This window comes from Ceratotherium simum, chromosome 20, assembly GCF_057802395.1.
Source record: "Ceratotherium simum simum isolate JZ-2026a chromosome 20, ASM5780239v1, whole genome shotgun sequence".
In the NCBI taxonomy this organism is placed as follows: Eukaryota; Metazoa; Chordata; class Mammalia; order Perissodactyla; family Rhinocerotidae; genus Ceratotherium; species Ceratotherium simum.
Window position 1 is genome coordinate 45,445,752 of NC_141919.1, and position 26,943 is coordinate 45,472,694.

General features: G+C 38.4%; 2 protein-coding genes across 5 annotated transcripts in view; both read right to left on the reverse strand.

Annotated features, from left to right (window-relative positions):
• LOC147914449 (RNA exonuclease 1 homolog) overlaps window positions 1–11,812 on the reverse strand; it is a 35,869-nt gene extending 24,057 nt beyond the window's left edge. For 3 of the 4 annotated variants that reach the window (XM_087444696.1, XM_087444697.1, XM_087444698.1), the window contains exons 1-5: window positions 7,803–10,504; window positions 7,260–7,349; window positions 4,747–4,954; window positions 4,167–4,285; window positions 2,862–3,014 (exon numbers count right to left, since the gene is read on the reverse strand). In XM_087444696.1, the coding sequence (XP_087300822.1) occupies window positions 2,862–3,014; window positions 4,167–4,285; window positions 4,747–4,954; window positions 7,260–7,349; window positions 7,803–8,933 (1,701 nt within the window). In that variant the 5' untranslated portion in view covers window positions 8,934–10,504. Of the gene's footprint in view, window positions 1–2,861; window positions 3,015–4,166; window positions 4,286–4,746; window positions 4,955–7,259; window positions 7,350–7,802; window positions 10,505–11,631 lie in introns of those variants that run through there. The other variant, XM_087444699.1, reaches the window with a different exon arrangement.
• Window positions 11,813–13,577: 1,765 nt separating this feature from the next.
• On the reverse strand, window positions 13,578–26,203 carry EQTN (equatorin). The gene is made up of 8 exons (XM_087444223.1): window positions 26,112–26,203; window positions 25,556–25,666; window positions 22,078–22,164; window positions 20,054–20,146; window positions 18,626–18,676; window positions 17,318–17,380; window positions 14,348–14,501; window positions 13,578–13,860 (listed from the first exon to the last, which is right to left on the reverse strand). Exons 1-8 carry the CDS (start codon window positions 26,185–26,187, stop codon window positions 13,578–13,580), a joined length of 918 nt encoding a protein of 305 aa, XP_087300349.1. The 5' UTR covers window positions 26,188–26,203.
• Window positions 26,204–26,943: the final 740 nt, after the last annotated feature.

The following is a 26,943-nucleotide window of genomic DNA, read 5'->3' on the forward strand; positions in this document are numbered from 1 at the left end:
TCCCAAGGAATTCACTAAAAAGCTATTAGAACTAATAAACTAGTACAGAAAGGTTACAAGATACAAGATAAAAAGTCAATTGTATTTTTATACACTAACAATGAACAATCTGAAAATAAAATTATAAAAATAATTCCATTTACAATAGTATTAAAAAGATTTAAATACCTAGGAATAAATTTAACAAAAATTCAAGACTTGTACTCTGAAAACTACAAACCAGTGTTGAAAGGAATTAAAAGATCTAAATAAGTGGAAAGACATCCCATGTTCATGGTTCACAAGACTTAATACTGTTAAATGATAACACTCCACAAATTGATCTACAGATTCAAAGCAATCTGTATCAAAATCCTAACTGGAGATTTTGGCAGGTAATACAAGCTGATCCTAAAAGTTATACAGAAATGTCAGGGACCAAAACAGTTTGAAAAAGAACAAATTTGGAGGACTCACAGTTCCAATTTCAATACTTACTACAAAGCTACAGTAATTAAGACTGTGCAGTACTGGCAAAGGATAGAAATAAAGATTGATGGAATAGAATCAGAGTCCAGAATTTATGGTCATTTACACCTATATTTATGGCCAACTGATTTTTGACAAAGGTAACAAGACAATTAAATGGGGAAAAATAATCTTTTCAACAAATGATGCTATGACAAAACTGGATCTCTACATTCAAAAGAATGAATTTGGACCCCTACCCCTCACCTTATACAAAAATCAACTCAAAATGGATCATATACCTAAATGTAAGAACTAAAACTGTAAAACTCAGGAAAAAAAACATAGGAATAAATCTTTGTGACCTTGGTTTCTTAGACACAATAGCAAAAGCACAAGCCAACAAAAGAAAAATAAATAAACTGGAATATATCAAAATGAAAATTTTTTTGTGCTACCAATGATACCATCAACAAACTAACAAGATAACCCATAGAAAAGAAAAAATGTTTGCAAATGTTATATCTGCTAAGAGACTTGTATCGAGAACATATAAAGAACTCTTACAACTCAACAATAAAAAGACAAGTAACTCAAAACATGGGCAAAGGATTTGAATAGACATTTCTCCAAGAAGATATACAAATGGCCAACAAGCACATGAAAATATGTTCAACCTCATCAGTCATTAGGAAAATGCAAATCAAAACCACAATGAGATATCACTTCATGCCCACTAAGATGGCTATACAAAAAGACAGACAATAACAAGTGTTGACAAGGATGTGGAGAAAGTGGAACCCTTATACATTGCTGGTGGGAACGTAAAATGGTGCAGCCACTTGGGAAAACAGTTTGGTAGTTCCTCAAAAAGATAAATACAAAATCAGCATATGACCCAATAAATTCTACTCCTAGACATATGCTAAAGAGAAATGTAACCATTTGCTCACACAAAATTAGTAGTGAACAAAAATGTTCACTACTAATAATAGCCAATAAATGGAAACAACCCAAATGTCTATCAACTTGAATGGATGAATAAAACGTGTATATCCATGAAACAGTATTATTTGGCAATAAAAAGAAATGAAGTAACGATACACGCTATGACATGGAGAATTGTTGAAAACATTATGGTAAGTTAAAACATTAAGCTGGTCACAAAAGAACCACATATTATATGATTCCTTTTTAATGAAATGTCCAGAATAGGCAAATCTATAGAGACAGAAAGTAAATTAGTGCTTGCCTAGAGCTAGGAAATATGGATGGTTGAGAGAGTGACAGCTAAAGGGTGTCTTTTTGGGGTGACGGAAATGTTTTAAAATTGATGGTAGTGGTTGCACAACTCTGTGAACATACTAAAAGCCACTGAACTGTCCATGTTAAATGGGTGAATTATAGGGTACGTGAATTATATCTCAGTACAGCTGTCAATAAAGAGAATCCTTAAATTAGTCCTTCCTCACTCCTAATGCAGGAATCTCCTGTTGTGACAATTCAGCTTCTATCCCAAACATTTCCAGCAATTGGCAGCTCGCCGCTTCGTGAAGTAGCTGCTTTAGGGACAGCATATCATTATAAAGGTCTTCCTCGTATCGACCTGAAATCTGCCTCCTGCTGCATCCACCCATGGTCCTTTGTATAACCTCCAGGGCAATCTGAATTAGCCTCAGTCAGAGGAATGGCAGCACTAAGCCCAAATCTAGTGCTCAGGCAAGTGTTTGTCTAACAGGGTTTAAAATAGAGATTTTAACACAAAAATTCTTGAAAGATCAGAAATGTGTAAATATCTGACTTGAATTTCCAAACTGCAGTAATAAGATGGAGCTGAGTAGTGTCTCTGCCCCTTTAGATGGGACTTATTCTGTCTAGTGAGCTATAGTCCCCACCACTCCTTATTACTTACCCAGTCCACATGGGTTCTTGAAGATAAGCATGGGAGTGGGAGCTATAGTTATTACCACTGATTTGAAAGGTTTCAATCTGGAAATAAGGTTTTGAGTAGAAATTGCAAACACAGGTACCTCCAAGAGACCAGGCATGACCCATAAATGAACACAAGTAGGTGTAAGTAATAGGGAGTGGTGGGGACTATGGCTCACCAGACAGTACATGCCCTATATAAAAGGAGGGAAACACTCCTCAGATTAATATACTACTGGCCTTGATATGGAATCATGGGACTAAGACAGTTTTTGTCACTAGAAATAACCAGAGTACTTTTTACAACTTAAGAAGACCAGAAAAATCTTCCAAGAACTGGTCTCACAGCCTGGTTTCCCAAAAGCAGTGGAGAGAAAATGAATAAAGTTGTTTGCTAATAGGGCCCCATGAGTTTTTTATTCAATACAATAGTTTCTAAGTGTGTGTGTGTGTATCTTCAGATAAATTACAGTATCAGTACTCACCTTGCTAAAAGCCTCATCCTCTGTTTTATAAACTCTCAAATACTTCTCAAAAAAGAGGTTGACATAGCGTTGTCTTACTTCATCAGGAACTTTGGAGGAGGATTCTGATGTTATGAAAGCCTGCTTCCGATGAGCCACCTTATATCTCGGCATCTTGTTAAATACAGAATTGTTGATTAGAGAAAAGAAGAACAGGTGTGTTTCTGTTTAACATTCCAACTATGCATATGAAAGAAGTAATTAGGTAAGTTCTAGATCAAAATTAAATTAAAAAATAATTTCAAGTTTTCAATTCATTAAAAGTAGAATAAATACAAGGTACAAAATTATCTACACGCACAAAAGGGAGAAGTGCAGCTGCTGAGTGAGCGCTGCTACCTGTATATACACCCTTACAGTGGACTTGATTACTCATCTAATCATTCCACTGGTTCCACACCCAGAATTTTAGGGCTGAGATCTGGTCCTCTGATCAGCATAGTGGAAAGTTTGCAGTTTACCCTTCTTAAAACAAATATATGTTCCAATGTCCTTCAGTTACCAATTCACTAAAAAAAATGCTCAAATAAAATTTATGAAGGATTTGTACATACTCAACATTAAAATGATCCCAACTATACACAATTTTAGCACTCCTTTTGAAGGACTCATAAGACTATGAGAATTCTAGAATGAGTTAATCTGCCTCACTTTTTGGGGGGAAAAAAGCCAGTATTACACCTCTTGGTAGTTGTTCCCTTGTAGCACAAAGGAATTTTAGGGAAGGAGAAAGTCTTAAAACCGGCAGGTAGTTTTCTGCTAAAGAATACTTGGTAAAGAGAAAAAAAAAAGTCATTGCCACAAGTAGGAGAGAAATTACGAAGGAGGTAAGGTGGTGCTATTACATCACTGATGGCATTATTTACCAATGGTCTGTCTGTCTGTCTCTTTCTCTCTCACATACACATATACACCCCTCACTGGGTGTCGCTTGAAAGGTATATTCCAATGTGAAACTTCCCTTTGAAAAAAGTTGACAAGGAGGCTTAATCATAGCCTAAAAAAAAAGTCTAATATTTCCAAGGATAGGATAAACAAAATAGCTGAAAGTGACACAGAGACACAAATCCATCATAAAATGAAAATAACTATATCTAACTGTAACCAAAAAAACTTCAAAATTTCTCTCTAATAGGTCCTGTGTTTATCCGAATTAGGGATCTTCAGATAGAAGACTATAACCACTCTCCCAGGGGTTCTGTATGTAGATAGGATACGACAGTTATTCGAGATGAAATTCTGGCTTCCAGACTTGGTGTATAATACCTTTACAGGAAAAGAAGCGATACTCTTCACAGAAACGTGTGACCTGCTTGGCTTTGCAACTGGGTTTTCCCTTGAAAGAACTACATCCAGATGAAGGCTGTCCGATGTAAGTGAATTTTCTAAGAAATTTCAATGAATGAGGAAAAAAGAAAAGGTTAATTTTAACGAGATCAGCCTCAGATGATTAGAGTTTATTTTAATCATCAATTCAAAATTTCACATTTCCTTTACAGGCTGAAAATATATATATTTTTTCTTGAAGAAAACAAAATATAAACATACAAAAAAATCCCAGTAACCAACCCCAGTATAATCTAGAAGAAAAAATTTAGACAATTTATAAAGCAACTTGCTCCATGTAAGAAGCTTGCAAAGTCCCACCATCTATTGCTTAGCACGTAGGGATAAACAACATCAATGATTTAAATATTACGCTAATCATATTATTTCATGTAAAGCTCCATGTGGTTGACTCAACTATAATTGGTAATGTATGGACTTCATAGGAAATATTTTTTAAAATAAGGTAAAATCTCATTTCTTACATAATTGATTTTAAAAAAACGAGATTTTCTCCTACCTCCTGAGGCTCTCCTTTGGGTCTGAGAGGCTGGACATGCAAACCTACTTTTCTTCTGCTCTGAAGTGGCAGCAACGAAGGCCTGCCCACTCCTAACGGCAGCCATTATCTGCTCTGTCTGCTGCCGGGCGGGGAGGATGCCAGCAGGACTCATTAGTGGGGGCACTGGTCCCCTGAATGGGCTAATGATCTCTTTACTGGTTGGAACCTATGGAGTATCAACATAAAACAAAGAAAACTGATTTTAAGAATTGATAAGATTCATAATTTCACTTTCTGCACAGAGGCTCTCTGGAATTAGCTACATTTATAACACTGCATGTGATCCAATACACACATAATCGGAATATTCCCAGACATAAACTGAAATGAAAAATTGAACAACTATTTAAGTATATAATTTAAGAAAATTTTCCTGAAATAAGAGGAAAAATGAAATCTCATAGGAAAATGACACTTTGTCTGCCGGTAAAAAAGTTAATGAAACAGCTAACAATAAGACATGTCCTACCAAAGTTACTGGAATTCAAAGTTAAAGAAAGAATCCTTTAGGTAACCAGGCACAGTATCAGGAGACCCATAAAGAGAAACAGCAGGCTAGCATCAGACTTCGCCACAGCAACATTCATTACAGCAAGAGAACGGAACACATGAAATGTGTTCTGCTTGACTAGTAACCAAAGAAATGCAACAGAAAACAAGGAAATAAAATTTCACCCAGATTTACAGGTTTTTAAAAAATTATAATACCCATTTTTGGTAAGGGTTTATGGGGAGGGAACCCTGAGACTGTGTAGAACTGTAATTGTCACGACCCTTCTGAAAGGCAATATGGCAACATACTTTTAAAATCTTAAAAATCTTTATCTCCTTTTGTCCAGTTACTTCCATTTCTAAGAATTTATTTTAAGGAAAAAAAAATCACTGATGAAACCAACAATTATATAAATATAAGAATCTGAGGGGGGAAGTTATATAGTACAGTAAATGAAAACTATAAACACCACAGCACTCACAATGAAAGGGAAATAATGCCTCCAAAAAACTTTCTTCATAAGAGAGAGAGAAGGAAAAAGACACTAGTTTAGTAAGTACTCATATATCTGACCCTGGGATAGGCAGGCAGTCAACATCTCCATTTCACAGATAAAGAAAATGAAGCTGAGAGAAATTAAATAACTTGCCCAATGACATCCAACTATTCTGTGAAGAACTGGAATTCAGGTTCTTATTTGTGACTTGGAAGCGTCAACTCTTTTTATGCCACGCAGAAGATTCTGCCGTTCGTATGGACCAAGTACAAGCAACAAAGAGATGAGAGCAGAGAAACAGTTTGTGTTAAAAAGTGCTTTTGTGTTAAAAAGATACTACTCAGGGGCCGGCCCCGTGGCTTAGCGGTTAAGTGCGCGCGCTCCGCTGCTGGCGGCCCGAGTTCGGATCCCGGGCGCGCACCGACGCACTGCTGTATGCTGGGGCCGCGTCCCACATGCAGCAACTAGAAGGATGTGCAGCTGTGACACACAGCTGTCCACTGGGGCTTTGCGGGGGGGGAAGATGCTACTCACTGCAGTGCTGCTTCAAGTTCTTTACCTGTCATAAAAGAACTTCAGGGTTTATAATATAAATTACAAGAGAGGCAAATTACTTTGAAAAACCACAGTCCTGTTCTATGGAGTTCCACACAATGAATCAGCGAATCCTGAACCCTTGCTCCCAGGGCAAATACAGAGCCAGTCACTACATTTTTGTCAACCAATCAATGCATAACCTTGTTGGGTGTGTGTTTCTGTTCAAAGACACTTTATTTAGCATATATTGCTGATTCATTCCCACTGAACTCGCGGTCAACAGCACTGTAACTCATGCCTGAACGAAGCTTATCTGACACGCACACTCTCTCCATAAGGGACATCCCGCCTTCTTGCTCGGAGGAACACTAGACAGCACTATACTTGGAGGCCATTTTACACAGCGAAATCACCACGTAAAAACACAAAACTACAAGAAACATGGCACTAAATGTACTGAGAAAAGGACATTTGCAGACAGTAAGAGAGCTGAAACAAGAAGCCAGTGCTGCCTTGTTCAACGTTAGCTGGGAAAGGTGCTCAACCCGCAATTCAATTTTTTTGCACGCACACTAGGCATGTCTACAAAGGACCACAAAGCACGACGAGTTTGATTTAAGGTCACAAATTTAAGGTTACAAATTAATTTTACTGACTAGGCGAATTCGCAAATACAAAATCCGCAAATAATGAGGATCAACTGTATTAATTTACGGATAAAAGCCTATGCAATAATATACCTGCTTTTAATGAAAATGTTAGATAGTGGGAAAAAACAAAGGATGTGGAAAATGCTCGTTTAAGTAGGAATCAATTTATTGACTGCTCACTTGTGCTCCCTGGTGGCTAACAAGACAAGTACTAGAATATACTTAAAGCTCGAAATGCCAAGGTATGTACTTTTTAAAACAATGTGCCCCAGGGGAAAGGAACTAAATGACTTACATCAAACTTGGCAATGTGTGCAATTCTCCTTTTTGGTCCAGAAACGTTTTGGTAATACGGCATATCTAGTTCCATTTGCTTTCCTGAAGCCTAGTGGGAAAAAGATAAGAATTATTCAATTTCAGCATAGTAAAGGCAAATCAGCATGTTTCCTGAAGAGCCACAGGAATCCAAGCTACAAAATACGGCACGATTTACTAAGAAATAATTCACAAAAAATAATTTAATTTGGATAATTTGACATGCAGAGATTCCTAAAAAAGATTCCTCTAATTTGGGAAATCAACTATCAGTTACCGTATGTAACAACAGGGCCTCTGGACACTGTCAAGTCTGCAAGACACTATGGCCAATTATCAAGGTTTTTGCTTTGTCATTCCAATATATTATTAATCACAAGTATTAGAATATACATATACATAATATACATGTTATATAATGTGTGTGTGTGTATCCTATAGAGTTTAGAATATATAGAGCATATGTATTTAAGGGAAATTCCTTCAGATTTAGGAAAACAAGGATAAAAAAAACCTGACCAACCTGCTTAGCAGCCTCTCCCTTCCAAGCCTGACTTTCAGTGAACTCATTGAAAATTTGCAGACATTCCTTCAGAGCGTCATCCGAATCAGAGGGGGTGTCATCTTCAGTATGCTCCTTATCAAAATCAAATTCAACTAATTTACTGTCTTCACAAGTAGTGAAGTCTCGACTACCGTCTTGCACGCTCAGCACACTGTCTTTTGTACGCTCACCTGAATAAGAACTTTGGGGTTGGCTTGCTGAACACCGACATTCAGTTTCTTCTTTTCGAGTATCATCAATTGTTTTCATGTGTTTTTTGCTCTTCGCATAACTTTCATTATGACTTTTGTTCTGTATTTCTATGTCACTGAGAGGTGCACAACATATACTTTCTTCTGAAATACAGACATACTTTTTCTCATCAAAGCTTCTCATCCTAGAAATGTGGTTTTTAACACTATACATCTTTATGTTACTTTTAATATCCAGTGTGGTGTTCATGAGTGATTTGGGTGGTTCTAATTTGTTATTGTCATCATCTATTTGTGTGGCTAGCTGGGTTTTATCTATTTTTTCCTCTTCTGTGCCACTAATTTGAAGGTTTCTTTTCTCCGGGGGCATTATATGTAGCCTTTCATCCATATTCTGATATTTGAAGCCTCTAAATGGTCTAGATTTCTTAGAAGTAGGCATGACTGGAGGTACATCTATTACAAGGTCATCTTCATCAGAATCTTGAAGATTTATTTTAATTCTTATTGGGGAAACATAAGGTCTTTGGCTCTCCAGGGACTTGTAGTAATTTTCACCCGCAGATTTTTTCAAGCGGCAGAAGTGCTGGGCATCAGTCTCAACCTGCTTTGCTTCAGACGCCTCTAGCAGCCCTGCAGGATAATCGAGCACAGGATCACGCTCAAGATCAGCTGCTGGACATTCGTGGTCCATCGCATACTTCCTAGGCTGACTCTCTTTGTTCTTGGATGGTTCCTTCCACTTTTCCCTTGGGAGCAGGCTCCCTTCAGGAAAATCTTGTCTCACATTTGTGTCACTAAAGGAGGCCATAGGGCTTCGCGATAGTTCTTCAAATGCTGAAGTAAACTGGGAGAGCCTCTTCTGCTTTTCTTCAACCTCAGTATTGACTGACTCCATTTCTTTGCTGATTCTTGCCAGTTCTTCCACAGTTGTGCCTAGTGTTGTCAATGGAAGACGAGTTTTGTTTTATCTGTAAAAATCACTTAAGATGAAATGCAGACTCTAGAATATCCTGGACAAGTAGTTTCCTATCAGAAGGACATTAACTCTTCCAAACCCAGCCTTAAACACAGGGAGTTGCTTACTCACTGAGCAGTTCTTGGAAGGAGAAGGAGAAGTCAACGACTATCATTGTTTAAGTCTTTCAAATGTCTAGCTCATTCCCACAATGGATTCAAGTACATTTGCACCTTATCACTAGAGTGACTACATATCAGTGAGACAGCCCAGGTTTATACATAATTATTAGGCTGTGTCAAACGTGACACGGATCATATACACTATTCACCGTATTATTTACCAACCAGTGACAATTTGGAAACAGTTCAAATAGGTGAATGCTACTTACACAGAACTGTACATAGTCTCATACACCAATACCTCTCCTCTGTCATAAGTTATTTAAAGCACTAGTCTTTCCTTAATTTAGTGGGTCTCCACATTCTCACTAAGAGCCCTGATGTTCTACAGAATGCCTCAAACACAAAATAAAACACATCCCCCACCAACCACCATAAAAAACTTAAAAAAGCCAACAAAACTCCAGAGCAGCTGGATCCACACTGGCAGCTCCTCCCTCACTTTTTACCAAGGAAATCACAACCTCTTCCCTCTTTCCAATGTACACTTTCCTATATCAGTTACACGGTAATTTACACCCTTCCCCCTTCTCCCAAATGAGAGATCTCAGATATGAGATGGGGTCCAAATCACGCTTTTTAAAACTCTAAACTTACTTTAGATAACCTACATGTTTTGATAACACACACGTTTGCTCTTTGCACAATGAGCTTTCTCCTGGCTCAATAGCCTTCCTATTCACCATTCGTTTTCTATTAAGAAATTAACTCGATTGAAATCCAAAACAACATCTGTGTGACAAAGGTGTATGTCATTTTGATGGAGGAGGGAGAAGGCAAAGAGCAGGCACAAGAATGAGAATTATCCTAAGATCCAAACATAAACGCCTGGAAATTAGTTTCTCTTGAAATAAACTTGGAAAGTGGAGTAAACTCTGGATACCCAGCCAGAATTACATTCTGGCATAAGCTGCGTTTTATTTGATTGTCATGATTCAGGAAGAGCTGTTTAAGCAGTGCTTTGGGGGCGCTTTAGGGGAAAAAAGTGATATTTTCCCTCCATGTCACAAGTTTAAATTTTTTTTTGCTCCATCAGAAGCTAGATTTGGAGGGCTAATTTTGAAGTGTGAAGGCACACATACAATCTTCCCTCAGGCTAGAGGTGACTGGGACCGGCTCCTTTTGATTTGTAAATACTCCTTGCCCCAACCAGAGTTCCACCCCACCACCTTTCACCAGAGCACAGGAAACCCCCTTCTAGTAACTCCACGCTAGAGATGGGCGACAGGGAGAAAGGAAAAGACCACGCACGTGCATCTTACGACCAGCAAACCTGTGCACTCCTTTCGGGGATCCCGCGCTCCCAGGAGCCGGCATCTGCAGGTCCTTATAAGGAGACCACACGCCCACCGCATGCTCCTCCCCCCTCCCCTGGCTGCGTGACTCTGGCCCCGCCCCGACCCGGGCAGCGCGGGACCACCCACGTAGACTGGGGCGGGCGTCCTCCTACCCCGCCCCCAGAAAGATGCTCTACAGACCGCCAGCCCGCGCCAACCATCTTCCCGAATGTCACTCGGACCCTCCCTTCCCCGGGGTTTCAGGAACTGTGTGACCCCCAAAAGGCCGGCGATAAACGCCCCCAAAGAGGCCCCCCGGGGCACCCTCACCATTCGGAACATGTATCTCAGAACACACTTTCTGTGGGAAGGAGGAAGAAAGAGGGAATAAGGACTAGCACTTAAGGCTTCTGGTCCTCGGGAGGGTTTCTTGGTGGGGATTCGAACAACTTGGTTCCTCCTAAGGCAAGGCCTTGTTTCTCTCTTGCCCATCAGAGCCACTCTGTAGAAATTGCCGTTAAGTAAAGTAGAGGAAAACAGACCAAATTCCCTCTCGGAGGGCTGGGGAAGAGGCAGATGATGGGCAGCAGAGAAAGGAAGTACGAGAGTGTTTCAGAATGGGGGACAGACAGGTTAAAAAGGAACTGGGTTTATTATGTCCTTTCAGGGGAAACAGGTCCAGAGAACCTGTTCAGGAAAGGCAGTGATGGCACGGAGGGTCAGCAGGGGCAAGTGAGAAGACACACACACACACACACACCAGCTTGTGCTGTATGACCCTCTCCTCGCTTCTAGACTGGAGGAGAAGAAAACACCAGTAAGGACTAGCTGACGTTCTTCTTGTCGCTCCCACCCCAATACCTTGATCGTACCTTACAGTGGTCCCCACAGTGGTATCTGCAAGCTATGCCAACTGAGGATGGCAAGCCAATTTTTAAAAATATGGTTGTCTCTTTTGGCCATTGTAGTCATAGTAATCTATGCTGATTAACTTTCTCCCTCTACAATGCTTTGGTACTGGAGACAAGCCATGTGATTCAAATGTGACTCTGCTACCTATTTCCAATCAAGAAAATTCTTGGCACCTCCCAAGGATGGGTGGAGAAAAAAGGTGCAACTGGTTGGTAGTCAACCCCTCCCCAAGCCCACCTGACGTTCTTCCCACAAGCCCTTTCTCACTCATGGATTCAACAAGGCTCCCCTGCACCTGCAGCACCTCCAAGCAGCTGCAACCACCTGCCTTGCTCAGTTGCCACTGCATTTCCTGGTGCCTGAACTGGCAGTACAAACGCTGGCACCGCCCCCTGGGGCTGTCAAAAGGGCACGGAAAATGGCAAAAGTAACCCACTGAGGGTAGCATGGGCTATGCTCAAGGCCACCCCCACTGGCTCAGAAACTATGTATGCTATTGGCAAGATCAGGCAAAGGTGAGCACCTGCCCTGCTGCATCTTTTCCCTGAAGGGTCCCATCTTACATAGTCCACAGCTACTGAAATGTGGAGGTTCAAAGCTTTCCCAACCAATGGTGAGGCTGGGGCTGGAGTTGGGAGGAAGTGGGGAGTGAGTGACTCTGAGACTGGATGGTAGGGGGAGTGGCAGGTGAGTGTGAAGTCTGTGTCCTCCATGGAAAAGGAGGTTCCTAGACACCTACACTAGAGGTAGGGACAACCATTTCCCAAGAGCTGAAAGAACCCTTGAGTGAAGGAACCTCCTGCCATATGGATGCAGGGCCTACCTAGCTCCCAAACAACATCCTTTGACTTTTGTTATAAGTTTGACTATTAACCTTCATGGATCATGGAGAGAGCCTCAGCTTGGAAGCACATCTTCCTTTGCTCTTCTCTAGCAGGTAATCTTAGGCAAGGTATCTGACTTACCTGAGTTTTCGTTTCTTGATCTGTAAAATAAACTTGCTTTTCATAGGGTAGAATTCAATGGGATATAATGTACCAAAGTGCCTAGCATAAAGGAAGTGAGAATTTAGGATGGCAATGAAACCTAAGTTCTCCCCCTCCCCACTGTCCACACATATCCACAAAAGATCCAATGCACGTCACTAAAATCCTTCCAGTTGAAACTAATTCCTAAAAGGGAAACAATATCCCTATTCCATTGATCTTCTTTGTAAATTGAAATACTCCTGGGATGGATGGCCTCATAAGTCACTAATAACTCAAGTTAGTCTTTGAAATGCTTTGCTTTTCATTCAACAGAGCATGAGCCTGGATCCTTGGTGGAAGAGAGAAGGAAATCCCATGAAATCGCCCTCTAGAAAATTACATGCTGGGATCCCTTCTTCCTTTCTTTTCTTCTGGAACATCATGTTATCTCAAATGGTTATGGATACTTTAGAAATGGAAAAAACTTTTTCTTATTCTTATTGTCCCATGACAGCAGCCCTGATGACTTTTACACAGTTCAAGAATGCTAGGAGTCTCTGGTACTAACTTAGTTTCATCTATTGATATGGAACAACTGTTCTGCTACTGAAACATGAACAGGTGTGTTCTTTTTGCTTTGGTGGTGGGGAGGGGTATAGGTAGTGGTGATTACCCTGAACAGCCTCAAAATGGCCCCAGGTGAGGTAAATATCTAAATGTCCTCATTTAAAAATGAACCAGTCTGGGGGGCTGGCTGGGTGGTGCAAGCAGTTAAGTGTGCGCGTTCTGCTGTGGTGGCCCCAGGGTCTGCTAGTTCGGATCCTGGGTGTGCACCACCGCACCGCTTGTTCAGCCATGCTGTGGTGGCGTCCCATATAAAATAGAGGAAGATGGGCACGGATGTTAGCTCAGGGCCAGTCCTCCTTGGCAAAAAAAGAGGAGGATTGGCAGATGTTAGCACAGGGCTGATCTCCTCACACACACACAAAAATGAACCAGTCTAGAGTGAATACTTTCCATAAGTCAATTTCCAGGACTATTTTTACGTGATGAGTTTTCTACATCTTAAACTATTTCCTTGTAGTTTTTCCATTAAATAATTTTTATAGCTGAGAGAATTTTATTGACTATATCCTTCTTTTAAGACACCAGAAAATTTAAATGTCTCAGCAGAGTTTCCAAATCATGACATGACTGTGAATCACAAAGAAAGATGCTTTTTTTATGACAAGAAATTAAAGCTGTCTATTCATTGGGGGGGATTTCCTCGATTGGTTCCTCACTCTGAATTAAGTCTGACTCATCATTCATGCCTGTATCATCTGAGGCTGTGGAAACCATGTCCGCTGTTCTAGATTTTGACCTTGTGTCTGATTTTCTCATTTCTGAAGAAGTAGTGCCCCAAAATGTGCTGCTCTCGGCACTCTTAGAAAAAGATGTGTCTGATACGCCTTCTGATGGATGAAAGTAAGACAGAGTTGCCAGTTCTGGGTTGACGGAGTATTCACTCTCAAATGTCTTTTTCTGACTGAAAAAGAAAACATATATCAAGATTTGTTTTTAATTATGTACTTTGCAGCTTAACTCAACTTAGAAAAGCACCACAAAAATTAAAACAACGTATGAATTCTGTCCATGTATTGGTTACTTGGTATAACAATATACAAATGAATGAAGAATGTTAGACCCTAAACAGATGTGTAATTTAGAACAGAGTTCATAGCTCTTTTGTTCTCAGGCTATCCAAAAAGGATGCATATCTAGATTCTCTATATCCTTTCCAATTGACTGGGGTTATTTCTATCTCTAGGAGACTATTGAAAATGTTGGGGAAAAGTTCAAATAGGCTATTCCCTGAGGTACAGCCCCATGCTCCTTTCCAAATAGGGGAAATGGAGCCCAACTGAATACATTGTAGATACATTTGGGAGTCACATTTTCCTGACAATCTACTAAAGTGAGGAGGGTGAGAGCTTCATGTACGTTATGAAGACTCCAGAGGTCTGTAGACTTACTTCAGCGTCTTCAGTTTGTACAGCATGGCACTACCAATTGCCAAGAGGGTGACGAAGAGGAAGAGGGTCATCAACGAGATGCCCAGCATTAATTTTAACTTGACTTCCTGTAGCTCTCCCAGTCTGTATTCATTTGTAGCATTCACATCGGAGTCTGAGGGGAAAGAAAGAAAATGCAGTGGAAAAGAGTAACTGTGCTCAGTATCTGTATCTTGGGGAGTAAAGATTGCAAAGCAACTGCAGGGAAGCCTTCACCATCCAGAAGATTCTCCGCTCATTCCCCCTACCCTCATGCAATGCAAAGGAGAAGGCTACAGGCTCCTCCCCGTGGCTGAGTACTCTCAACTTGTTTTTTACAGGTTTTTGTTTAATTGAGGTCATGTTGGTTTATAACATTGTGTAAATTTAACTTTTTTTGTTTAACCTTCACAGCAATCTGGAGGAGCTGTCCTTAGATCCATTGTACAGGATCACGGAAGCTTATGAAATTGCCCATGGCACATACGTAGTAAGTGGCAAAATCTGGTTTCAAACCCAGGTTACTAGATGTTAAAATATGTCTGTAGCAGACTTCCTCCCTGGCTAATAAAAACCAGTTCAAGACTCTGAGGAGACTACTATTAAAAATGTGATGAACTTACACACAAGGCATTAGTCCTTTGGGAGAGAAAGATGCAATTCTACTGTTGGGCCATGCATTAATTTTTCTTTTAAGCTAAAAAAATGGTGTCCTAGATGCTTTCTCCATGAGACTTAAGAACTGAATTTGCCATTTTATTACTGAGATCAAACCTAGTGTACTTGATATTAAAAAAAGAAATGGAAACTTATTTAACTTTCTGAAATAAGTTATATAATAAAAATCATGTCCAGATCTAGAGATGTCAAAAGTCATTTTACTAAATCTATTAATGAAAATATATCTTTACTGCCAAATTTTATATTTTCCTAAATATATGTCTGACTTAATAGACATTTATGTAATGGTGACTTTAAATGACCATGTTGATATTTCTCCCCTTTTCCCCAACTTCCTCCCACCCAAAAGTTCCAAAAGTTTTCCTTATTTTTTCAGTAATGATGTTTTGGTAATAAGCAATGACAAGCTTCCATGTCTATATTCTCTGATTTTTAAAAATTGTAATTGTCAAAGCGTGATCTTAGATCAAGGGGAGTGAAATGTGCACGGTTGTCAATGACTGATATCTTGACTTGAGGCAGATTATTTGGGGAATAATCGAACTAATTATGTTTAAATGGGCTGTGCTCCTGTATGGCTTTGTTACTCCTTAAAAGCATTTTTGTAAAGAGGTGTGCTTGTAGTACATTTTATTTATCAAGGTGATGGTCAAAACTACAGAAGGGTTTGGAATTCCTAACCATTGGAAATTACAGAAAAGGTAATGACCAGTCTAGCCAGGTTTTCTCGCTAAGCCTCAGTTTCCTCATCTGTAAAATGGAGATAATAACAACTTCATGGAGTTGCTGTGAGGACTAACATGATAATGTATGGAAAGCTCCTGGCATGTAGTTTGTGCTCAAGACATGATAGAAAATCAGTCATGCTCGCTTTAATTATGTGGAAAGACAAAATATTTCTAAAGTGACACAGCAATGATCATTCATATATATAACTTTTCTGAACAAAGAAGACTTACTCCATTTTCTTGAAGCCCCACAAGGCAAGTGTCTGTAGTTGTCAAATAGTGTAGTGCAAAACTGAGGTGACAGTCCTTAGATGTATTACGAGATGCCATTTCTTTTTCAATGGTTTATTTGTAGGACTGAGGTTTGGGGGAAATTAATATATTGCCTTGTCATAAAATTTTCCATTCAAATCAGGAGTTCTTTTACTCAGATAAATATAACTAATCCATTAACGGAACTATGCAATTCAGCAGCAGGAACTGTCTCATTCATTGCTGGTGGGAATGCCAAATGGTGTAGCCACTTGGGAAGACAGTTTGGTAGCTTCTCATAAAGCTAAACATAGTCTTACCATACCACTCAGAGATCATGATCCTTGGTACTTAACCGAAATGAGCTGAAAGCTTATGTCCACACAGACACCTACACATGAATGTTTATAGCAGCTTTATTCATTATTGCAAAAAATTGTAATGAATCAAGATGTCCTTCAATAGGTGTATGGATAAACAAACTGGTATATCCAGACAATGGATAAAATCAATGAACTATCAAGCCACAAAAAGACACGGAGGAATCTTCAATGCATATTACTAAGCAAAAGAAGCCAGTCTGAAAAGACTACATAGTATGTTTCCAACTATATGTCATTCTGGAAAAGACAAAACTATGGAGACAGTGAAAAGATCAGTGGTCGCTAGGAATTGGGGGGAGATAGGGATGGATTGGTAGAGTACAGGGAATTTTTAGGGCAGTGAAACTGTTCTGTCTGATTGTAATGGTGGACACATGGCATTATGCGTTTGTCAGAACCCCTAGAATTGTACCAAGAGTGGACCCTGATGTAAACTATGGACTTTAGTTAATAATACTGTATCAATATTGGCTCATAAATTGTAAAAAATGTACCACACCAATGCAAGATGTTAATAATAGGGCAAACTGAGCAGGGAGAATATAGGAGAATTCTCTATACTTTCTGCTCAAGTTTTCTATAAGTCTAAAACTGCTCTGAAAAAAATTCTATTAAAAAAAAACTACATTCTCTAAATTATTCACTTGCCTCCTCCTCCATTTGATTTATCTGTTTCAGGAATATAAATTACAAAACAGGAAGATGGAAATAGTCATCTTCAATATGGTAACTGGAGAACAATTCTTAGGAACTACAACTTTCCTAAATCAGTGTGTGTCCTATCTGATACGGTGTTAGCCGCCACGCTACCCTTTTACCTACACTACACCCTACTAGAGAAAACAGTGAACCCTGCAGACACTAAAATGTATGTAAGTATCCATTCAATTGAAGTATTTTGTTCTTACTTGGAATTGGTTGAAATAATTGATCTTTTTCTCCATTCTCCGCATTGGTTGTTGCATTTAAAGCTGTTAAAACAATAAATTGGGTGTTATGGTAAACAAAATTCACTTACTAAAATTATTGTGTGTGTGTGTAAAATATATACAATTTATTGTCATTATTCATGGTAGTTATGTTCTATAAAGTCACGTGAACATTAATTAGTGAATACTGAACTGCTGCTCATAGGGGAAATACAGGGATAGGTTCCTGTGAGCCTCTCCCTGGTCACATTTTCATCAACCAATCAATACGTAACCTTGTTTTATGTGAGTTTCTGTTTAAACACACTTTTATTTAGTATATATTGCTGATTCATTCACATTGAACTCATGGTCAACAGCACTGTAACTCACACCTGAACCACGCTTGTCTAACATGCACATTTTCTCTATAAGGTACATCGCTGCCTTCTTGTACTTAGGAACACTAACCAGGATTTTATACTACACTTGGGGGCCAATTTAAATAGCAAAATCACCAACAGAAAGCACAAAAATGCAAAACACGTAGCACTAAATAGACCACAAAAAGGACACTTATTTACAGTAGGAGAGCTGAGAAAAGCAGCCAGAGTGTTGCCCTGTTCCACCTTGGCTGGAACGTGAGTGTCGGGCAATTAAAATTTGTTGCTGCTCCGTACATGTCCACAAATGACCACAAAAGTGCTGCAAGTATTGATTTTGGGGGTTATAAATAAATTTCAGATGTAGGTAAGTTCACAAGTACAGAATCTGCAAATAAGAGGATTGACTGAATATGGTATTTATTTCACATTTATAATGCTTGCATATATGGTGTGTGATACATCAATTACATTTATACATGTGTGCATCTATATATGATATATATATTACATTTGTACATGCATACATAATAATATACACATTGCATTTATACATGCATGCATATATTTTGATATCTACTTTGCATTGATTCATGCATCTCCATGTGTGTGCATACTGCTCCAAACAGAAAGAGTGACCATGTTGGGCAAGAGTCTTATTTAAAATTTTTAATCATAAATATATTGAATGACTAGATTGCAACATTTGTAGGAGAATAAAACTTTTGGGGGGAGAAGCAGAAAATGTGTGACACGATCAACTTTCTGGATTTGTTTTGCATTTGTTATTACGTGTAATAATGGCAGCAAAATGTTGACTTACTAATTCTTAGTATTAGAACTATTTACACTGATCTTGGCTTTCTTACATAAGACTTTAGAAAGCCAGAACATTTTCACAGCTACCAAACTACTACGAGTTTACCTTTAGCTAAATTTGTCCAAAATTCAGGCTCATTTTGACCCTTGGTTGATTCTGTTTAAAAAACAAAATAGAACAGGATAATGAAATAAGGTAATTTGGCTTTAGTAAATTTGTGATAGAACATTCATTCATTGTTTGTTAGTTTAGTCATTTAATAATGATATCTTGAGGTCCTACCATGTGCCAGACCGTGTGCTTGGTGCTAAAGTTATGAAAATGACCAAGACCCAGGCCTTATGCTCAAGCAACACTCTCAATTCTGGAGGCAGACAAGAATCGCTGTTAATTATGTTGCAGGATAATGAGGGCTGTAATAGAAAAGCCCAGGTGGTATTCACAGAGGGACCTAATTCAACCTGCAAAGTCCAGAAACCCTTCAAAAGGGAGATGATGCTCCAATATGGGCTTAGAGTCTGGAGATTGTTTGCCAGGCAAACAAGGCAAGGGAGAGGTCATTCCACTGTGAGCAAACTCAGAGTCATGAGCAGGTTTGGTAAGCTCTGAGAGCTTTGGGTAATCTGGAGTGAAGAATGTGGATGGGGAATGTGACCAGAGATGAGCCTGGAAAGTTCTTGAACAGTCAGATCATTTCAGACTTGAATGCCTAGTTAAGAAGTTAGAACATGACCCCAAACCTAGTAGTAAATTACTAAAGATATTTAAGAAGGGGGATACCAGGATGATCAAATTTCTCTCTTTAAATATATCAAAAAAGTGAATACGTTTTTAAAAATATTTGTAGTAGTGTTAAAGATGCAAACTAATTCAGAGTAATCATATTAGAAACATATTTGGATTGCATGAACTGGAGAAAATAGGGTTTCATGTAATGACAGGTCCATTGTCTTCAATTAAACCACTCATTCAAAACTTTAGAGGAAAGCCACCCTGTGTTGTTAGGGTTTCACAAATATTTTATAAAGAACAATATTCTTGGCAGGAAAGTAAAATGATGATTTTGATTTTTCAAGCTCTCACTCCCAACCCCACCAGCAAAATAATCTTAGGAAACACTAATAATTGACTCTAAGCAGAGACAAGTTTATTCCTCAAGCAGGTAGAAATTTTTACGTTATTATTAAAAAATTATATTAAAATGTATTAAGTATATTTATATAAATATAAATTTATGTTGTATATATATTTATATATTTAATGTAGATATCTACTTAATATAAATGTAATACATTTTATTAAAATAAAATTGTATTTTAAAAGAGCTCATTTCCCATCCCTGGTCAGGTAAATCTGAAAACTGCCTCTCAGATTTTCACTGTTTAAAAGATTTTAGAGTGACTTTGAATTGAGGCAGTACAAATTCTTTAAGCATGCTATTACTTTACGAAATACTCAGAGGAGTGAAACTTAAAGTTTTAAGTCATATAATGATATGCTCCAGGTATGACTACAGCGTAGTAACTTTAATACTTTGAATATTTTTTTCAATGGGTTCGTTATAATATTCTGCTTCATTGGTGACTCTTCCAGGAGGCGGTGTAGTTGTTTTGTTGACGAGTTTATCTAGGAAAAGGGATAATGGATCATCAGCATGTAAAAATGTTGATTCAACATCTGTGCTTAGGCATATTTTCAAGCTAAAAAATGGAACAAAGAAAAGGAAAGAGAAAAAAAACCAAAAAGAAAGATGTTGACATTTTCCTGAGATAAAGCAGGGGAAAGAAGAAGGCACTGAGGAATAAAGGTTTTGTGATAATGGGTTGCCTGAGGCGGGATTAATATGCCTATAATTTGCAAGAGAGAGAAACAGCTGGAAGGGTGGGGCCCCAAGCTTTCTTTGGAGGTAAGGAAGATCTGTTGGGTGAGACACATTGGCCTCATATGGTTCCTGGCACGGGCCTTGAAGTGATGTTCTCAGCCCAGGGCTGCTTGGTTGCTGGTCAGGGTAGTGGCACCAAAGAGGGAGGCAGTGTCAGTCTCCTTGTAAATTGGAAACATATGCATGTTAACCACTCAAAACAGGATTTTGGATATCAAGTTTTGGGGCTACAAATCAAGGATTTTCAGGCCTTATTTAGTATATATCTCAGTCTATAATGTGTTGCTCTGGAGGTATGTCAATAAGTGTGTCTGGGAACAATTGTGACTGGAGAACCATTTTTTTCCGCCGTGAAGTTGGCCATTATAGTTAACTTTGCTTAATACAGGAGTCAGTAAAGTTCCATATGAAGTACAGGCAATCCCAGTATAGGAGGAGTTCTAAAGGGAGGCAGAATTAATTCAGACTGAGCCTATAAACAGTGCCATTACAGGTATCTTGTTGGCAAAAAAAGGATAGAAAGGGGAATCCCTTACCAGAGTTGACACTGATGCAGGCAGGACTTGAACAATTGATAAGTAATCCTTAAATTCTGCTATGCAACCCTCATACTCTATTTTGGAGAAAAGCATCTGGATTGCCTCAGCTCCTCTCCTTGCCCTCAGAGTTTTAGGGACTAAAAGAATCGTTACTCAAAATTATTCTGGAGATTTCCATCTCCTTGAGGGACTGACTCCTCTAGAATGCCCCCACCATGTCAGCACGTCTCCCTCTGTAAGATCCACATTTAAAATGACAACAATTTCTTATCCCATCCAACTTTCTTTGACAAGAAGTTAGAGTTCTGGAATCTCTTCCCTGGGTCCCACGGCCCTCAATGATCCATCTCCTAAAGGAATTTGAGGTGCCTGGTCTGTTTAAGAGCTGGCTCCTCGTGTCTTGTCCTAAACCACTCAAGATGTTATTAGCTTTGTACAAATAAAATTCCCGTGAGTGATTTGTTAATTGATGTATGCCCTTGAAATGTCCCTATCTCATTTATGTCCCAAGGTTTGGAATTGCTCAAAATATTCCGTTATTGTCAACTAGCTCTATTAATGATTAGGCATTACAAAGTCTGGCTTTTCCCAATACTGAGACCCAATACTGAGACTGCCATAGCCTGAAACATTCTCTTCCCTCTTTCATCCTCTTTTCCTTGTCTTCTGTTTTATGCTTGTGTGTTTCATAAATATGAGCTGTTGACACTGCAAGTGGAAGATGTGGTATATGTACTTTGGAGACTTTTAATGGTCTCCTAAGTCACGTGCCGGCAACAGTTTTATCTATCAAATAGTTACACTTGGTGGAAAGATGCAAAAAGGGAAAAATAACATTTGAAGCTGAAGGTATAAAGCAGAAAAGAGTAAAAATGTAGGTCTAAGAAAGACATACAATTTTCTAGAGTCCTAAATTTAGTTATTATTTAATTTTCCTTTCCACGCAAACCAAAAATAGAAGGCTAAGAAATGTAAGAATCTCCTTGCCTTCTGAATTTATCAGTGCAATGGACACAGAATCTCCTTACTTAGGAACTGACTCCTTGACCTTTTTCCCACCGGATACCCTCTAGTGCTGTTGTGAAACCTTGCTTTAAGGGCTCTTCATATTTGCAAGGGTGCCTTTCAGTACTTACAGTTTTTAAAAGAAAAATTCAGATCAGTTGTTGCTTTCACGGATATTTCAGACTGGGTGCCATTGGGATTTTCTGTGGTGAACACATCTGAAAATGTAAGATCAAAAATTTTCAGTGGCTGGCTAAGCTCTATCCTTTACATTTTTCCTCATCTGATTTTTTTTAAACATATGCACTAATTGCAAGAAAAAAGAATAATAAAGTATTTGAGACATTCTTCATCTACAAAATAAGGAAGTGGGGAAGGGTCAAAAGTAAAATTCATTGGAGAAAAAGCTAAACTAGTATCTTTACACTAAATGACTCTTTCTGAGAAGAAATTATTGAAGAAATTATGGAAAAACATATATAAGTGCAAAACAGGTGCCAAAGTAGATTTATAGATGTGTAATAGTATCACTGTTTGTATTGACATTATCAATAAGCCAAGTAAGAGGCATTCATTTGCCCTTGAACCTTCTGTTAGACTGTGGAATACTTCAGCTTGAAAAGCATGTACTTCAGTAACAATCAAGGTCTCCCATCTACATTCACATTTACAGCTGCACACAAAGAATCCTGCTCTGAGGAGTTGTCAGTGGGGTTGACCGCAATTCAAAACTAATGGACATATCTACCCAACCAGAGTCAAAGTAAATTGGATCAAGATGGCAGGCTGAACGTACATACATGTCTCCTCTTTCCAAAATCTTATGAAATGACAGAAAATTTTACACACACATGAATGTAGATATGTGTTTAATACATACACGTATATTCATTCCCCCCAGTACACACACTCTCGCAAAAACTGCCATTAATGTATCAGAATTTTTGAGGAATTTCTGAGCTAGATCTATGGAGAAAGGAAGTCACAGCCCAACATTCATGTTATGAGTTATGAAAGTACAAAAATTAAAATACTGTGGTATTTTTGCAGGGAAAGACAGATCAAAGAAACAATAAAAAGACAGCAATTGACCCAATTACAAATGAGAACTTAAGATTATATTAAATGTGAGTTTCACATCAGTAGGGAATTGGTGTTAGACATTTGGCAATCCTCCTTGAAAAATATAAAGTTTTATGCCTATTGTATGCCATATACAAAAATAATTGGGTTTAAGACCTACGAGTTAAAAACAAAAATATGAAATTATTCAAAAAATTAGGAACATAATTTAATATCTTGGATTGGATAAGATCTATCTAAGCAAGATACAAAAGGTAGAAATTATAAAGAAATTCATCAAGAATTGATTTTATAAAATTTAAAATTATCTCTGATTAAGAGATCTAAGCAGATTTAAAGATAAGCAACAGCCTGGGAGAAAACACTTGTTACTTTTCCTGTAGAGAAAAGATGAGTATATTAAACATAAAAAGAGCCCCTACAAAACCATGAAAATACAACCTAATAAAAAAATGGGCCAAGGATATGAACAAGCAAATCGCAAAAGCAGAAATGAAAATGCACAATAAATACAGAGAAATACTCAACTTCATAGGTAATCAGAGTACAAATTAAAACAGTAATGAAAATTTCTCTTATTCACAAAACATGATTAATAATATTCATTGTATCTGAGATTCTGGAGCATTCTTGGGGGATATAAATTGGTACACACTTTTTTGAGGGCAATTTGGTGGGATCTATCAATATTTTAAAAGATTCACCCTTTATTCAGCAATTCCAGCACTTGCTATCTATTGAAAGAGAGAGACAATCAAGTGTAGATGAGAAGAATGTACAAGGGAAACACTGCACATAATTCTAATTCTTTAATAGGATAGGGGATAAATTATGGAACATCATTTTATGGAATACTATGCAGCCATTAAAAATAATGAGGTAGATGTGAAAAGAGCTCCAGAGATATTAAATGAGGAAAGCAATTCATAATACAATTCTTTAGTGTGATCCCATTTATGTTTTTTATATATGTGTGTGTGTGTGATGTAAGAAAGATGTTTTTTTCTTTAATCAAGGTAATCATTAGGCTCTTGATTTATTTACCTTCTAGTTAATACAAAATAGAGATAGAACCTGAAAAGGAAATGATTGCACCATTTTGCACAGTGGAGACAGCCTGGTGGTGGGTAGATTAGACACCCCTCCTGACTCCACTTCTTGGTAGCTATGAAACCTGGCAATTGACCTCTCTGAGCTTCAGGGACTTTGTTCACATACAAAAGAGGGATATTGATTCATCAAAGAAAAAATAGAAATACAACTTATGTATTATAGTTTCCAAAGTGCTTGAGTGTATATATATATGTATATCTTGATTATATTTCTATTTTTTTGATTAATGTTAATAAAGATCCCAGGATAATTAGATTTAATCTTAATTTTTCTTATTTTTGTTTATTTATTGTTTTTGGTGAGGAAGATTGGCCCTTAGCTAACGTCTGTGTGAATCTTCCTCTATTTTGTATGTGGGATGCCACCACAGCATGGCTTGATGGGTCGTACATAGGTTGGCACTGGGGATCCCAACCCATGAACCCCAGGCCCCCGAAGCGGAGCGCGTGAACTCAACCGCTACGCCACCAGGCTGGGCCCTTAATTTTTTTGTTTTTAACGAGAGTTTCTTATGAACTTTTCACTTTTTAGAATGGTGGACCTTATAAGGACATAGAAAGAAAGCCCATATGAGGAATGGTAAATAAACCAAGGTTTAACGGACCTTCCGAACACCTCAAAGTTGTCTTGTTGTGGGTGGAATTTTGTCCCTCCTAAAAAAGATATGGTTAAGTCCTAACCCCCAGTACCTCTGAAAGGGACCTAATTTGAATATAGGGTCATCGAAGATATAGTTAGTTCAAATGAAGTCACAGTGCAGCAGGATGGGCTCCTAATCCAATATGAATGGTGTTCTTAAGAAAAGAGGGAAATTTAGACACCGAGACACAGGAAGAACACTGTGTGAAAACAGGTAGAGGACTGTATGAAAACAGAGGTAGAGGACCGGAGTTCTGCTGCTACGAGCCAAGGAATGCCAGGGGCTACCAGAAGCCGGAAGAGGCTAGGCAAGATCCTCCCCCAGAAGCTTTGGCAAGGACCTGGCAAGGCCGAAACTTTGATTTTTGATTTCTGGCCTCCAGAACTGTGGGAGAATAGATTTCAGTTGCTTGGAGCCATCCAGTTTGTGTTACTTTGTTTCAGCAGCCCTAGGAAACCGACAGACACCTCCAAATAAATTTTGGCCATAGAATTAGGTCAACTGTTACTAATGTGAATAAATAACCATAATGCCATGATGAACCCTATGTTAATTATAGACAATTATCAAGAGAACCTTGTTAAACTCCATCACATCTCATGAAAAAAGTCGTAGGAAATAAGAATTTCATTTTACACACTGAAACGTCTGTAAGATAAAGGAGAATTTAAGAAGCAGGAAATAAAGTGATTGTAGGAGTTTTAAAAAGAGTTAAAAATAAATCGGTACAATCAGCTTTTGTATATGTATGGCTATTAACTTTCAAGACCTACATTGTTTTATATCTTTGTAATAATCGCCAGTTTTCTCATTAGCAGGAGTATTATCCTTATTTTCTGGTTCCTCTCTATTTTCTTCAACGACAGGCATCATCATCTCAGGCTCTGAAAAAAAGGATGACACACCATAGATCAGAAATACAGTCATCCCTGGGGGGGGGGCGGGGGGGGCGGGGAGGGACTAGTACCAAAATCTTTGGCTGCTCGAGTCCCTTAGTCCGCCCACACCGAATCCGAGGGTTCCACATCCGCGGATTCAGCCCACCGCGGATTGTACACAGCACTGGATCACGGGGTGGTTGAATCCGCGGATGTGGAACCCGCGGATGTGGAGGCCCCGGGGCATGTTGACTTCTTTTACTACTTTCTTTGTCTGATTGCATTTTTTCCACAAAGGATTTGAGGCAGAGATTTAAAATCTAAATTATACCATATTTCCAACAATTAACTTGACATCGTCCTAGAGAAAATTGCCGTGTACCAATTTTCTAGGATAATGGGTCATCTTCCACACCTACTATTTCTGTGAAAGCTTTAACTGCTTACTCACCTTCATTACTGGGAGTAGTATCTCTAATCTCTGAGGAAAAAACCCCAGATAAGAAGAGAAACAATATAAAATTCATTGGGAAAACGATAAGGTTTCTCCAGTAATCAGCGCCTCCTCCGCGTCTCCTTTCTCTGGCTCAGCGGGTCCTCTAACTGGCTAGAACATTGTGACGTCAGAACGCTGGGGCGGAGTTTCCAAAAGCTTTGTGACTCAATCTGAAGTATGTTTTAACTTTGGCACTGGGATGCTTTTTAGCTTTTTAAAAATAAATCATTGTAAGATTTTTTTTTTGAAAATTAAGAAATACGTTTTCATGAAATGATGTGAATTATTGGTCCCTGGATTTTAAAGAACCACTAATACTGTTGATAGTAAAATAAGAACAGACCTTTTTGGTTTTCAAAGCCTTACAATAGTGTATGTTCTTTTGGATAACTGCAATCAAATTATCTGTTAAAAACGAATCCAAGATACCAAGATTCAACCCAAATATCCTGCAAGTTCTGGTTCATAGGCTATCTTAACTATAATTCTTTAGGAAAAGTTTTTGAAACTCATCTTTTTTGGGTTTTATGATCTATATTCTTTATAAACTTAAAATATTTGTTTTGCTTAAGACATTTTTTAACAATGAAACCCATCTTTTACCTTACAGACAATTGAGAAAATTATCTAATATTTAGTTAGAAGAGGATCTAGGCATAGATAATATTATCCACATATTTCTCATATAATAACTCATATACTGAGTCATAAAGGCAAGAAATAAAATGGACAGTATCACCAATATTGCTTTTCATGATACTAAAAATTACCTAACACCTCCTCTCTT